General features: G+C 54.8%; 2 protein-coding genes across 2 annotated transcripts; both read left to right on the forward strand.

Annotated features, from left to right (window-relative positions):
* Positions 1 to 4,733: 4,733 nt before the first annotated feature.
* Positions 4,734 to 6,810, forward strand: PHACADRAFT_257832 (uncharacterized protein). Its single transcript, XM_007396813.1, has 3 exons — positions 4,734 to 6,295; positions 6,357 to 6,487; positions 6,540 to 6,810. Exons 1-3 carry the CDS (start codon positions 4,967 to 4,969, stop codon positions 6,664 to 6,666), a joined length of 1,587 nt encoding a protein of 528 aa, XP_007396875.1. The 5' UTR covers positions 4,734 to 4,966; the 3' UTR covers positions 6,667 to 6,810.
* Positions 6,811 to 8,256: 1,446 nt separating this feature from the next.
* On the forward strand, positions 8,257 to 9,777 carry PHACADRAFT_196606 (uncharacterized protein; the record flags this gene model as incomplete). Its single annotated transcript, XM_007396814.1, has 1 exon — positions 8,257 to 9,777. One exon carries the CDS (start codon positions 8,257 to 8,259, stop codon positions 9,775 to 9,777), a length of 1,521 nt encoding a protein of 506 aa, XP_007396876.1.
* Positions 9,778 to 12,692: the final 2,915 nt, after the last annotated feature.

Genomic DNA, 12,692 nt, shown 5'->3' on the forward strand with positions numbered 1-12,692 from the left:
TGGACGATGCCTCACCCGGAAACAACTGAATGTGATGAAATGACTCCAAGGGTCGGCGCAGGGGGGGCAGTGAAATCAGTTTCGGAGACGGGCCTAGCACGGTCTGTCTCCAGAAAGTTACGTGCACTGTGCTGGGCTGTGCGCTTGGTAGTCAGCAGGCTCAAAGCAAGCACTATTGGACATCCTACCAGGGAGGATTCGGCGTGCTCTTCTGGATTAAGAGAACGACAAGCGGTTAAAAAGCGAATCGCTTGCAGAGAATTGCCAATCCATCGCTTGCCCACCCTTCTGTTTCAGTAATGTCACGCGGGCGAGATTGTGCAGCCGAGGATAGAAGCCGTATTTATTCCAGGGCTGCGCCTCCTGGTCAGCACATCAGCATGGGGTGGTACACATGCGAATCCTCACGTGTGTGATGAAAACGACCGGTGAACTCAGTTGTCATGCCGGCCATCGCAAAGACCGAAGGACGACGCTGAGTCGGCAGTGGCGTACAACGCAAGAATGCAATACGGTGAAGTTCAGTCCGAGATACAGCCTCCCACCGGGATATCATGTCTCTGAGCATCCAAATACCTGCATGAGACATACAACACAACGAACTAGAAGCGCACATCAGGCAACGCAGATTAACGGATGTAAGACATGTACGTAGACTCACTACCCAGGGACCGAGCGCAGTGGTTGTATCTGAGATTTCGTGGCATGCCGTGGGTGGCGGATCATCGATCAATAGCGATAGTTCGGTGTTTCGGTGGTCGCATCGCCGCGGATGAACGATTCAAGATTATCCGTATATATGTATTGATCGTCAGAATCCAGCGGATTGTGGGGAAGCAGAAAAAAATCTAAGTAGCATGTGCCTGGCACACGCACATGGCACAACAGCGGATAGGGAAGGCTCAAGCTCAAGTCCCAACTCCCACTGCATCAAGCTCTTCCCCTGAGACCCATGGTTCCAGGTCACCCCGTAAACTAGCCTGTCGCACACGAAATCAAGAGATTTCTCGCCACGCTGCAGCAAGTATAGCTCGATTTTAAAAAATGCTTGCACGGGTAGATTTAAGAGGAAATTGATGTCGATTGACCTGTAACATGATGAGCGGATGTCTCTGTGAGTGCGGGCCTGGCGCCAGCGGACGTACTACGGGGGCCTGGAAGATGATCAGCGTTGCAGTGCATAGCAAAATGTCTGATGAGCTGTAACTTGTCAACCGCTTATACCGTGGCCACTTAACCGAATCGAAGCCATATGGAGTAGCTACCGCCGTCGGCCGGAAACATTGAGAGCCTGGCAACAGTACAGGAGGCACTGTCCCAAAGATCATGCAAGATAAGCTGTGAACATGTAAAACGAATTAACAGGTGTCACTGTATCCCTTACCAACTCCTGGATTCAAATCAACCCCCCGGAGAGCCGCTTCCCGATTCCAATCCGGGTGCAGAACCATACAGGACTTATCTGAACCTGGGTACAAATGACCAGACTCTGGCAGCCGGCTTCAAACGGCGAGCTGAGCCCGGTAAAATGTCCGCCTGGTGACGGAGTGCTTGAGACATAGGGTAACAAATTCGAAGATTATTCGTGAAGAAGAACTTAGAATTGGTCAAAATTTTCGAAAGCGTGATGCACTGCGAAATCTGTATCTCCCACACCTGCTTTTTGTGATGAAGGAGGTGCCCTTCGCACGCCACCGAGGACTGGAATTTGGAGAAAATTTAGGAAATTGATAGTGCATGAAATCTGCCTCCAGGCACAATTGAGCCGTTTGGGCCACCCAACCCACAGCATCCGGGCAAATGTACCCAGGTCCAAGCGCCAGGAAGCGGAGTTTAGGATCGGACCTCTTGGGGGTCCAATGTCATCATCATTCTGGAATAAACAGGCTACCTAGAAGCGCACTCAAAGCAAGATCGACTACATGGAAATTAATCAGTCTCACCTGATTATGCTGCTGCGGGGGCCGAGCAGTGACGTGTTTTCGCGGGAACGGTGTATGATGAGACAGCATCCACCAGGAAGCTCTTAGCTGCGTGATCATCATCGGGCAGCCCGTTGGTGCTAGACTGCTCGAATAGGAGCATAGTCACTACTCACCAGTAAAATATCAGTGGAAAACACATCGGCGAATTCTTTGCCAGCACAGCCGACTATGGCCCTAACTAGTACCAAATGATCAAGATCGCGGCGACGCACAGAGCGAATCGTTCGATTGTGAAAGTTTTGTAACATCATCACCACTCCGTAAAAGCGAACGCGTCGCTACTGTTTGTACATATTTGTCTGCCCGACACAGTAAACGCCGGTCTCAACGAGTCGGGCGCGTTATTCGGAGATGCGGATATTCGCTACCGCACCGGTGTACACTTCTCGTTTCACTGTTGGCACACTTTCCATGTTTTGTATAGGCCAGCTTCCCGGACGACGAGACACTTGCCGGTTTCAATATACCATATTCCCCAGAGGGCCCCCGAGATCGGAGTCCGTCCTCGCCGGCCTTCAAGTTGGCAGTCAGCATGACGAACAGCTGGTGTTGTTTCAAGCGTGGGCTTGTCATACACCTGAACGGGTTTGGGTACCTGGCCATAGCAACGACACGCGTAGCGTCAGCCTTCTCTATCGCTTTGACTTCTGAGCCATCCAGTCGAAAGGACTGACTTTCTTGAAGAAGCCCTAGTCGTGTGCTCTCCGCTCGGGACAATCGGTTCTCCGCATTCATCCGTTTTCCACTGTATGCAGAACGCAGTTAGGACGCTCGCGAGTGAGAGCAGAAGGAGCGTACCCAATCACCGGGTTGTATCGTGCACGAACTGGGCATGCACATATGGCGGGGCAAATAGTCGAAAAGTCGACCCCGATAAACCTCGTCAGGAGACTCTTGCGTGCGGCGCCATATCAGAGTAGAACGCCATGGCAAAGATGCAAAGATGCAGGACACGATGGTCGAGAGCGTCTGTGAAGTCAATAATGCAAGATAACTCTTAACTAGCATTCCCAACACTGAGCTGCTGCATGCAGCGTCCGAGTCCGAATCGTGACCTGTTGAGGCTATTACAGCATTTAAGAAAGCGAAAGGCTTATGCGGAGCCATTGATTCCCAAGTAAGACGGTTTGTAGATCAGGCCAGATCTATCAAGAGAAGGTTTAAATACCGTTCAGGGCCTCGTTTGCTCCTTCGTTGCGGGGAAGTAGGTAGTCTGCCGGACGGGTGGACCATCCCACTATTTTGAGCAGGTTGTAGATGGGTACGTCCGGGTAATGAGATCGTAGAAAGACGGTCAGGCCCTCAAACATCATGGACATGCACTGAAAGAATGATCTTCAGGGTGTTACCATGATTGCTGAAGTACTCAAGATGTAGCTGAAGTCGAGGATGCTATACAAGCGGGTCCTTTGCTACGCGACTCTTGCTGCAGCGCCGAATCAGCGTCGGTACAGTATCGGGCTATTCCGACCTGCATCACGCCGACCGTAGAGTCCAGCTAACCAATATGCCTTCTATTAATGATTGCAAAGTATTCGGGACCACCGGAGAGGTAAATGACGCACTTCATGTGAGGATTCATGCGAGCTAATGGGTTTGAGTCTTAGAGGCTGTAAATATAAAGTTAAACTCGTTGCATGCGTCTCCGGGACGACCACGTCCATCTTTCCTCCATGACCTAACACCGACTCCAGAAAAGGACTTGGAACGTCTTGACCGCGGCGATGCGTGTGGATGAGCAGGCATCTCCCGGCAGACCGACAGCCGGGCGGTTGTACAACATCAACAGGCCCACGGGCTGTCAGCGAGACCAGAAATAAGATCTTCCGAGCGTCATTCAGCCCGAAGCAAACCTTGCTTGTCTCTGACCATACCATGAGGGGTATGTAGTAATCGCCGAGGCACCTGGAATTTATTCTGCCAGTGGGCGCGTTCAGCATGCGACACGTCTTGCAGGTCACAATGACATAATTTTACAGAATTCCAAGGGACCCTGACGACCTTCTGCAGGCATCGCCACCGTTTACCCCGGACGGGGAACCACCACCGATAATCAAAGCGATGCGAGCGGTGCAGCTTCTAAGAGGGCGGACTGACGGGGCCGGCGGGGGAATGTCAAAAGATTGAGTTAGGGGTTGTATAACTTTCAAACTCCGACTTTGGTTTGACAGGCGGAGATAACACTTTACGTCCAAAGTGCGATCTCCGCTTGCTTTTCCACGTAGAAATAATGGGGTCTGGGGTTTCCTATGTCAAGCGCCCTGAGGTTGTAGGGAGGTCGTTTCTTGCGATGCGATCAGTATTGAAAGTGATGCGAACGCGGAGACCGGAGGTATACATTGCTGTCACCTAAAAGTCAACTGTCTTCCGACCTCTCCTCTCGTCCTCCAGGCAGCCCAGTTTCGCCCTGCCACTCTCAGGCTTGGCTAAAACCCCCCTCGACACCCTCCAAGTGTCCACCGCGTCGGCATAGCCACCGCCTCGCGTCTGAGGCACGCCGCGTGAGCACTTTTGTCTTTCTTCACAAACTTCCTAAGCGATACGGGCAGGCGGGGCGCAATGATGATACCACCAGGCCTGCTATCAGGTACAGGCATCGCTAGACGTTGTACTTGGCATTTTGTCCTCCACGAAACTGCTGTACAATAGTCTCGCAGGTCTGGGGACTGGCACAATCTGCAGAGCGGACACCATGCTGGCAAATGATGCCATGGGAATATAGTAGACGTTCAACGGCACGCAGCCAAGCGCCAATCTCATCCGCTGGTGGTGCCTGCATCCGCACCTTTCCGTCGCTCTGGTCTCGTATCAATATGATTCTCGATCGCATGTGCTGATGCTTGGCGTGTTTTGTAGGTCTTTGGACTGGCTGCAATCTCGTCCGGGTTTTCCCCGCCCCGATATCTCGTCGCCTTCCGAGCCTCGGAACTCCGAAACGACTATCACGCTGACGACCTGCTGGGGCCGACAGCACCACACCTATGGCCCGCACACGATCACTTCGCGATGCTTTATTGGTCCTCGTGGGTGCGCTATGCATGCACCTAGCCACAAGCTTCTTTGGCACATTTCAGCCAGAGCTCTTTTCGGGCGATATTATCGTCAATACCCAAGTAAACCACCACGAAGCAGCGCGGGATCAGATCCCGATGCAAGATCCCCACATTGAAATCGCCAGTTCCGCAAAGACAGTGGATACGCCAGCTGTCGACGTTGCATCTGATTTCCCGGAGACAACTATCGAAGCTCATGCACCCGGCTGGACCGTCTTCAAGAACCTCTACATGGCCAACGGAACGCTTTTCATCGTCACGCCACATCCATCCTCGGAATTCCCCGACATCAAGTTCATAACTTCGACTGGCCTGCCTGCCGAGAACACCCCAGAGAACATTGCAGCCCGCATGCCGACGGCCAAGGACATCGACTTCCTCACACCCGCCCAGGCACGTCAACGATGGGGCTCCTCTTTGGACTCCGCCACGCAGCGAAACCGCGTCTACCCCATCGAAGGCAACACCTTCCTGTTCAATGACCCCCAGCAGTTCCTGGACCACTACTACCACTTCTGTGCGGAGCTGCTCGTCGGCGCCTGGGCGATGTGGCAGGGCGTGCACCATGCCAAGGTCGACCCCGCGCACGCGGACATCACGACCGCGCCGCCGGTCACCCGCGCGATCTTCGCGCACGCCGACGCGACCGGCTGGCGCGACCGGCCGGGGTTCAACGCGTACTTCCTGCGCGCCGCCTTCCCGTCGCTCACGGTCGAGGTGCAGGCGGACTGGCAGGACCGCATCGCGGCGAGCGCTGCGGGCGGAGGCGACGGCGCGCACGCACGCGTGTGGCGGCTCGACACGGTGCTGCTCGCGGACCGCTCGGCGGCGTTCCGCGGGGTGGTGTGCGGCACGCAGGTGCACCGCACGGCCGGCGAGGCGTTCCACCACATGCGCAACCTCGGGCAGCTCGCGCGGTGGTGGTGGGAGCCGGTGCGGCGCGCGGTGCTGCGCTTCGCGGACGTCGGTGAGGGCGCGCTCGAGATCGGCGTGCGCATGGCGGCGCAGGCGGAGCGCGGCGCGCCGGTGCCGGGCCCGGACGAGCCCGTCGTCGTCACGTACGTCAACCGGCAGGGCGTGCGCCGGCACCTCGTCGACGAGGACCACGAGCGGCTCGTGCTGGAGCTGCGCCGGCTGTGCGGCGCGCGCGGGTGGGAGTTCGTCGACGCCAAGGCGGAGCTCATGACGAAGGAGGAGCAGCTCGCGCTCGTGTCGCGGACGACCGTCCTGCTCGGCGTGCACGGCAACGGCCTGACGGTGAGTCTTGAGTCTTCTAATCATTGGCTCGTGGGCGCTCCCCTGACGCGGCAGCGCACAGCACCTGATCATGATGTCCCCGACGCCCGTCTCGACCGTCATCGAGCTCTTCTTCCCCGGCGGCTTCGCACACGATTACGAGTGGACGGCGCGCGCGCTGGGGCACAAGCACTTTGCCGTGTGGAACGACACGTGCGTCTCTCTTTTCTTCCCGTCTCGGCGTGCCCCTGCTAACCGTGCGCAGGTACCATACGTACCCGAACCTGCCCTGGGTGGACTATCCCGAGGGCTTCCAGGGCACCCGGATACCCGTCCACGCGCCGACGGTCGCCCAGATCGTCGAGGACCGTATCGCTGGCCGACTCCCATGATAACCCTTTGTCGTCCCATCTTCCCCCTCAGCCGTTTTTATTTACGAGCCAATACCTCTTCTTGCCGATATACCAGTGACGTTCCCGCCTAGCTATGAAAGTTGATCCTTCGTACTTTACGACGCTTCTCTGCCTGGTAACGATAACCACCACGTGGGTGTAGATGCATTTGCTATCTTCTTTTCTGAGGGGCCCTGGCTAGCCTTTGGTGTAGTTGTATTCTTGCATTACTATGACATTCTGGAACTTCCTAATATCCGTCGCTGTGCGTGATGGCGCTCAAGTGGTTCCCGGCGCGTGGTAGCAGAAGATGGGGGGAACCTCAGTAACCTCTCGCCTGCAAATGAACGGGCTAAGCGTGTGGTGAGTCCTGCACTCCGAGTACTAGTCTAGCTTCGCCTATCGTACTCACCAGTTCTTGTACAGGTCTTGACCTGATTCGACTCGGAGCTGGGGGTGGATTTTGTCGCAGTGCGTTGCCGAAGTCGCTGGCGAGCATCGAGCTTCTCACAGTGTGTTAAAATATGTGGAAAGCTGAGTCGTCAATTAATGTGCTTGGGAATCGAGTCTGCGCACGGGTCATCCGCCTTGTCAGACGCCGTAGTCGCATCAGGTCGCGGACTGCCTCTCGACTGCTGGGCGGCTGTGTGGCAGTTTAGCATGAAAACTTTTGGCACTCTCGCATGCATCAGCTAGTGCGGCCAGGAAATTTAAGAACATAATCAATATGTCTTTGCTTTGCGGGTGTCGTTGACGCCAACTTGAAGGCCGTACTACGGGGTGACGTCTTCATAACCTACCAGTGCAGCCTACCGTAACTTTCGGAAGGGGCGATAAGCCTATGGTTCTCGAAGTCTGGCAGGTTTCCACTTCTCGCCTCGCCGCATCAGCGTTTCCACTTATCACACACACTGCCTTAGACTAGCCTAATATGTCAGAAAAAATAACTGGACGCTAGCGCTCAACTGCTCTCGCCAAGTTCTCAAGAGAGATTATCTAGCCGCCCGGCGATCTCAGGAGCAATCATGAGTGCGTGCTGACTGATAAGTAACTTGGTAAGCTATTCTACTAACAGTAGTAAGGAAACAGTGTAATCCATTTTCTTATGTCGCTTGCGTTACTTACTTCGAGCGTCTCCTGACCAATCTCAGGCGACATCACGAACTATTTCCCTCTTCTCATGATGACCCTAGGTGTTCTCAAGCTTCTCAAGCCTCATGAGTAATCTAGATGCTACAAGATAATTAATTATTTTTTCTGACAATTTATTATGCATGAGACCTCGAGAGGGTAGCTTCTCTCGACTCTGAACCACGACCATACTTTCTGCCGCTCTCAAGTGAGTGTATTTGGTCCATACCTTGACTTTGTCAACTGGCTAATTTACATCTTTAGAAGACGCTTGCACTCGCATCTTCGTCAAGCGAACGTGTCATCGGCAAGTCGCCCTTAGTAATTGTAAGAACATCTCTTATGTGGGAGTGCATGCTAGCTAACGCAAATGGATTCTCCCGACGTACCAGCCTTGATCCATCTCCGTCCCACCTACCGTGCTTTGTTTTCCTCGGCGGTATCTACCCTCGCTTCGCCATGCTTCAGGATCCTGCCGTCGAGCTTCCTGAAGAGCTATTCCTCAATGTCTTGTCCTATTTCGTCCTCCAAAACCCTCGGTCTACTTCGTCGAGGTTGATTGTGCACGCAAGCAAGCGGGAGCTGGCGGAGTTGTGTCTGGTGGCTCGCTACTGGGCCAAGATAATCCGCCCACTCCTGTTCCACGACATCTACATCCGCAGCAGAGCATCCCTCGATCGCTACTTCGCGTTCACAGAATCACCAGTCCGGCTTGAACCCCGCCTGGAGGCATGCCTGCGGAAAACAACCGTGGAATTTACAGGCCCTTGGTCGGGCTATTGGGCATGCCTCAGTTGGAGAAATTCGCCCATTGCGCTCAGCATGCCCGGAACAGCGGTCTTCGTATTGCGAGAAGGATACGTTCCCGACATACTGTCCAGTCCCAGATCGAAAGCTGGCTACGCGCCCCGATCGTGGTGGATAGGGCTTCCGCGTTCCCTCCCGTTCGGCACCGTCCGGTTCTCCGAACTCAAGCTCGTGGACGTACGCTTCAAGCACGTCGCCGACCTCCTTTCTCTCGCCAATGATGTCCAAGGTTTGCGAACCCTGGACTGCAGGAAGGTCAAGTTTGACGACCTGCGGCTCCCCGGGGCGCCCGTACCTACCAGGAGGCGCCCCGCGCGGAACGGGAACCGAGCATACGAGATCATCTTGTCTGATTGCGGTTCGGACAACTCGGAGGTGCAGGCGCTTCTGTCCCTTGTGGGCTCTAGTTCGCGGCACGGTGCTCCAGGATACGTTCTGGATGCACAGACCTGGAATCGACTGCACGATTTGGTTCGGTGGATGATTCTTCGGCCAAAGCGCAATCGCTACACGATCTCGTACCGGTTCCATCAGGCTTTTCCACGCAAGGGTTCCGGGTGCATCTGCGCGGCGACTGTGAGCGTATGTGTGCAACCCATTTCGGCGCACCTTGGCGTCAGGCTCCTATACAGCTGCCCCTCCCACGACGTCCGCGACGCGCTTGCTGGGAGCGGAACGGCCGTTCACTGGAGTGTTCTCATGTTAGAACAATCGATAGTTCAATCAAGAGACGACTTGCGGCCGCCGACAGCTATGCTCGAGTTCTTCGCAGAACTAGATCGGCGAGCCTTCGAGCGACACGTCAATGCTGTACGATTGTACCAGCCCATGGAGGTCAAACTCTACAGCACGCCGACGATACTCATACTACCCACCATACAGCAGCGCGTCAGGGTGCGGGTTGTCAGAGGTGTCGTAGCAAACGAAGCGCCACTGGTACAAAGCGGTGAAGATAAATATTCGGACTGTCTTGTCCTGGACGTCCACGCTGTCGACGGGTTGTCGACAGTGCCAAATTTCCGTGATGTCGGGCAAACTTGGAAGTATATCGATGTCACTGGCGATCGCACCTCGGTCCCCATCCTGCGCTACGAGATCTCACGTAACTGGCTTTCCCGCACATTGATGTCGTGCATCCATGAGGTGCGACTACTCGCAGGAGGCAGTGCTTGAAAAGACGAGACTCGGCATCCTTGCAAGCCACCGCACAAGAGCTTGAGCCCCTCACCATCAGCCACGATTAGCCTTGACGTGATGGTAAGTCTGAGTAGCTATCACATCAGACCTCTGGTTAAAGGGTGTTCAGATACGACCGTCTGGATCAACTTCTCGTCTCTGGGCGCACAGGCCGGCCATATAGGTATCGCAAAGCTTCAGTATGGGAATGACCGGGACCGCCCTAAAGTCGGCGCGCCGCTTGGTGCGAGCAGGAGCGAAGGTGAACGACTGAGGCAGTCGCCGGCGTCGGAAGACGAGAACAAGAGCATATGAACGGGGCCGGTACGTAGCCGATCTGAAGGTTCCAGTGCAGGCTCGCCAATGTCTCAAGCTGCGAAATCCGCGAACTCGAGGCGCTAAACGGTGGCACGGGATTGGATCTGCCTGGTTAAAATTAGAGGCGACGAATGGGCAGTAGAGCTGAGATACTGAGCACATAAGGAGCCAGTGTCATGGTAGGGGACGGGACTTTGTGACGAGCGCCCGAGGCCAACCTTCCGACTGTTAAGGCTCGCTCGTCACAACACCTTAGGGTCGGCTTCTCATACAATGGGATACCAGTATAGGTGGCTACGAGATCTGCCTGACAGAGTCTTGAAGTTCAGAATTTTGAGGTTTTGCAGCGACCGGTTACTTTTGGCCCCACGTCTTGAAGCGGCAGGTGCTGAAGACAGCGGAGGTCTACCCTCGTTTTTAGTTTCGTTGGGATGCAGGGGAAAGTATTCCGGGCGTATGAAAAAGGCCGATTGATGCTCTTTGGAGCGAGTATTTAAGGCATATGGAACCGTTAACGAAGGGCAAATTTGGCCGCTTTCTAGGGTTAGCGTTAGAGTTTTGTGCGTCGAGATTTGGACTTAACTTACATGAAGTAGCCGCGTATGTGCATGAACGACGCTGCTCCCTACTGCCCTGGTATGAATGGACATGGTATGACCTGACATTTTACACTGGCTGATTTGTGCCTGCAGGAGATTCATAGTGCTTGTAGTCGCTGTTGAACGATCGCGTCACCGGCGCACATGCCGCTGTAACCCAGGGCCACACAGACCAGCTCCTCCGGCAGCCCATCCTACATTGATACAGCATCTCTAGTTTCCAACCTGTTCTCGGTGAGATAAACTCTCACTTCGTCATGCGTCTGGATCCTGCCGCCGAGCTCCCTGAAGAGCTATTCCTCAGCATCCTGTCAAAATTTGGGATCGTTATTCCTAACCCCACACAGTATTTCAGACTTATTCAAGCCCTTTTCATCTCTCAATCCGCTCAGTCCATTACTCCCGTGCAGACCCTTGATGCCCATGAGCGGACACTGCTATCTGTCCCGCTCTCGCAGGCAAATAAGCAAGAGCTAGCGCAGCTGTGCCTAGTGTGCCGCTATTGGGCCAAGATAATTCGTCCGCTCCTGTTTCACAGCGTTCACATTCGCAGCCAAGCATACCTCGATCACTACTTCGCTTTAGTAGGATCTTCCGTCCAACTCGAGCCCTCTCTGAAGGCGTGTTTGCGGAAAATATCAGTAGAGTTCAGAGGACCGTGGTCGGGCTACTGGGTACGTCTCGGTTCGGAAGAATCGCCTACTGCCCCTAGTATTTCCGCAACAGCTGTCGCCATATTACAGCGAGGGCACATTCCCGACCGCTCCTCCAGCCCGAGATCAAAAGCGGGTTACGCTCCCCAGTCGTGGTCGATAGGACTTCCTCGTTCCCTCCCGTTCGGTACCGTTCGATTTTCTGAGCTTCGGCTCGTCGACTTGCGCTTTAGACGCGTCGAGGACCTTCTTTCCCTTGCCAACGAAGTCCAGGGTTTGCGAACCTTGCATTGCGGGGATGTTAAGTTTGACCACCTGCGGCTTCCCGAGTCACCTGTACCTGCTAGGAGACGTCGTCAGCCTGAACAGAGCGGGAAAATAGACCAGGAATACGAGATCAACGTCTCTGGTTGTGGCTCAGACGACTTAAGCGTGCAGGTGCTTATGTCCCTTGTCGGCTGTAGTGCTCGGCATGGAGCTCCAGGATACGTTCTGGATGCACCGACCTGGGACCGACTCCACGACCTTGCTCGGTGGATAATCCTGCGCCGAGGACGCTACACGATCTTATATCGCTTTCATCAGGCTTTGTCACGCGCACGTCCTGGATACATCTGCGCGGCGACCGTGAGCGTCACGGACGCACAGATTCCCCCCATATTCACCACGCCGCGCCCCAGCGTCACGCTCCTATACAATTGCCCCTCTTACGACGTCCGCGATGCACCTGCCGGGAGTGGGTCGACCGTTTTCTGGAGCCTTCTCGCATCAGAAAAGTGTTCGTCACCAAAATAACACTTCCGGCCGCCAACAGCTCTGCTCGAGTTCTTCACAGGACTAGACCGGTGGACCTTCGAGCGACATGTCAATGCTCTACGATTATATCAACCTATGGAGGTCAAGCTCTACAGCTGCGCCTCGATGACACACTCTACGCATGTGCGAGTTGTTAGAGGTGTCCTACCAATCGGGACACCACCGGTACGAAGTGGCGAAGATGAATCTTCTTCTAAACGTCTTATCCTTGACGCGCGTGTAGTCGATGGGATGCTGTCAACGCCAGACTTCTGTGATGTCGAGCCAGCCCCGAAGCACATCGGTACCGTCGGCGATGACACCGCCGTCCCGATTCTGCGCTACGAGGTCTCGCATGAATGGCTCACCCGCCCGCTGAGACTGCACATCCAGGAAGTGCCAAAGCCTGTAGAAGATGGCGATCCGGAATGAGACGAGGCTGACATGGCTGTCGATCGTGAAATAGAGGATAGCTATCGGACCCATCTTGAGCCGGACGTATGTGCATGCTACGCCCAATGAGGGTAGACCCATTATTTTGCTCTGA

The sequence above is a fragment of the Phanerochaete carnosa genome, assembly GCF_000300595.1.
Source record: "Phanerochaete carnosa HHB-10118-sp unplaced genomic scaffold PHACAscaffold_6, whole genome shotgun sequence".
In the NCBI taxonomy this organism is placed as follows: Eukaryota; Fungi; Basidiomycota; class Agaricomycetes; order Polyporales; family Phanerochaetaceae; genus Phanerochaete; species Phanerochaete carnosa.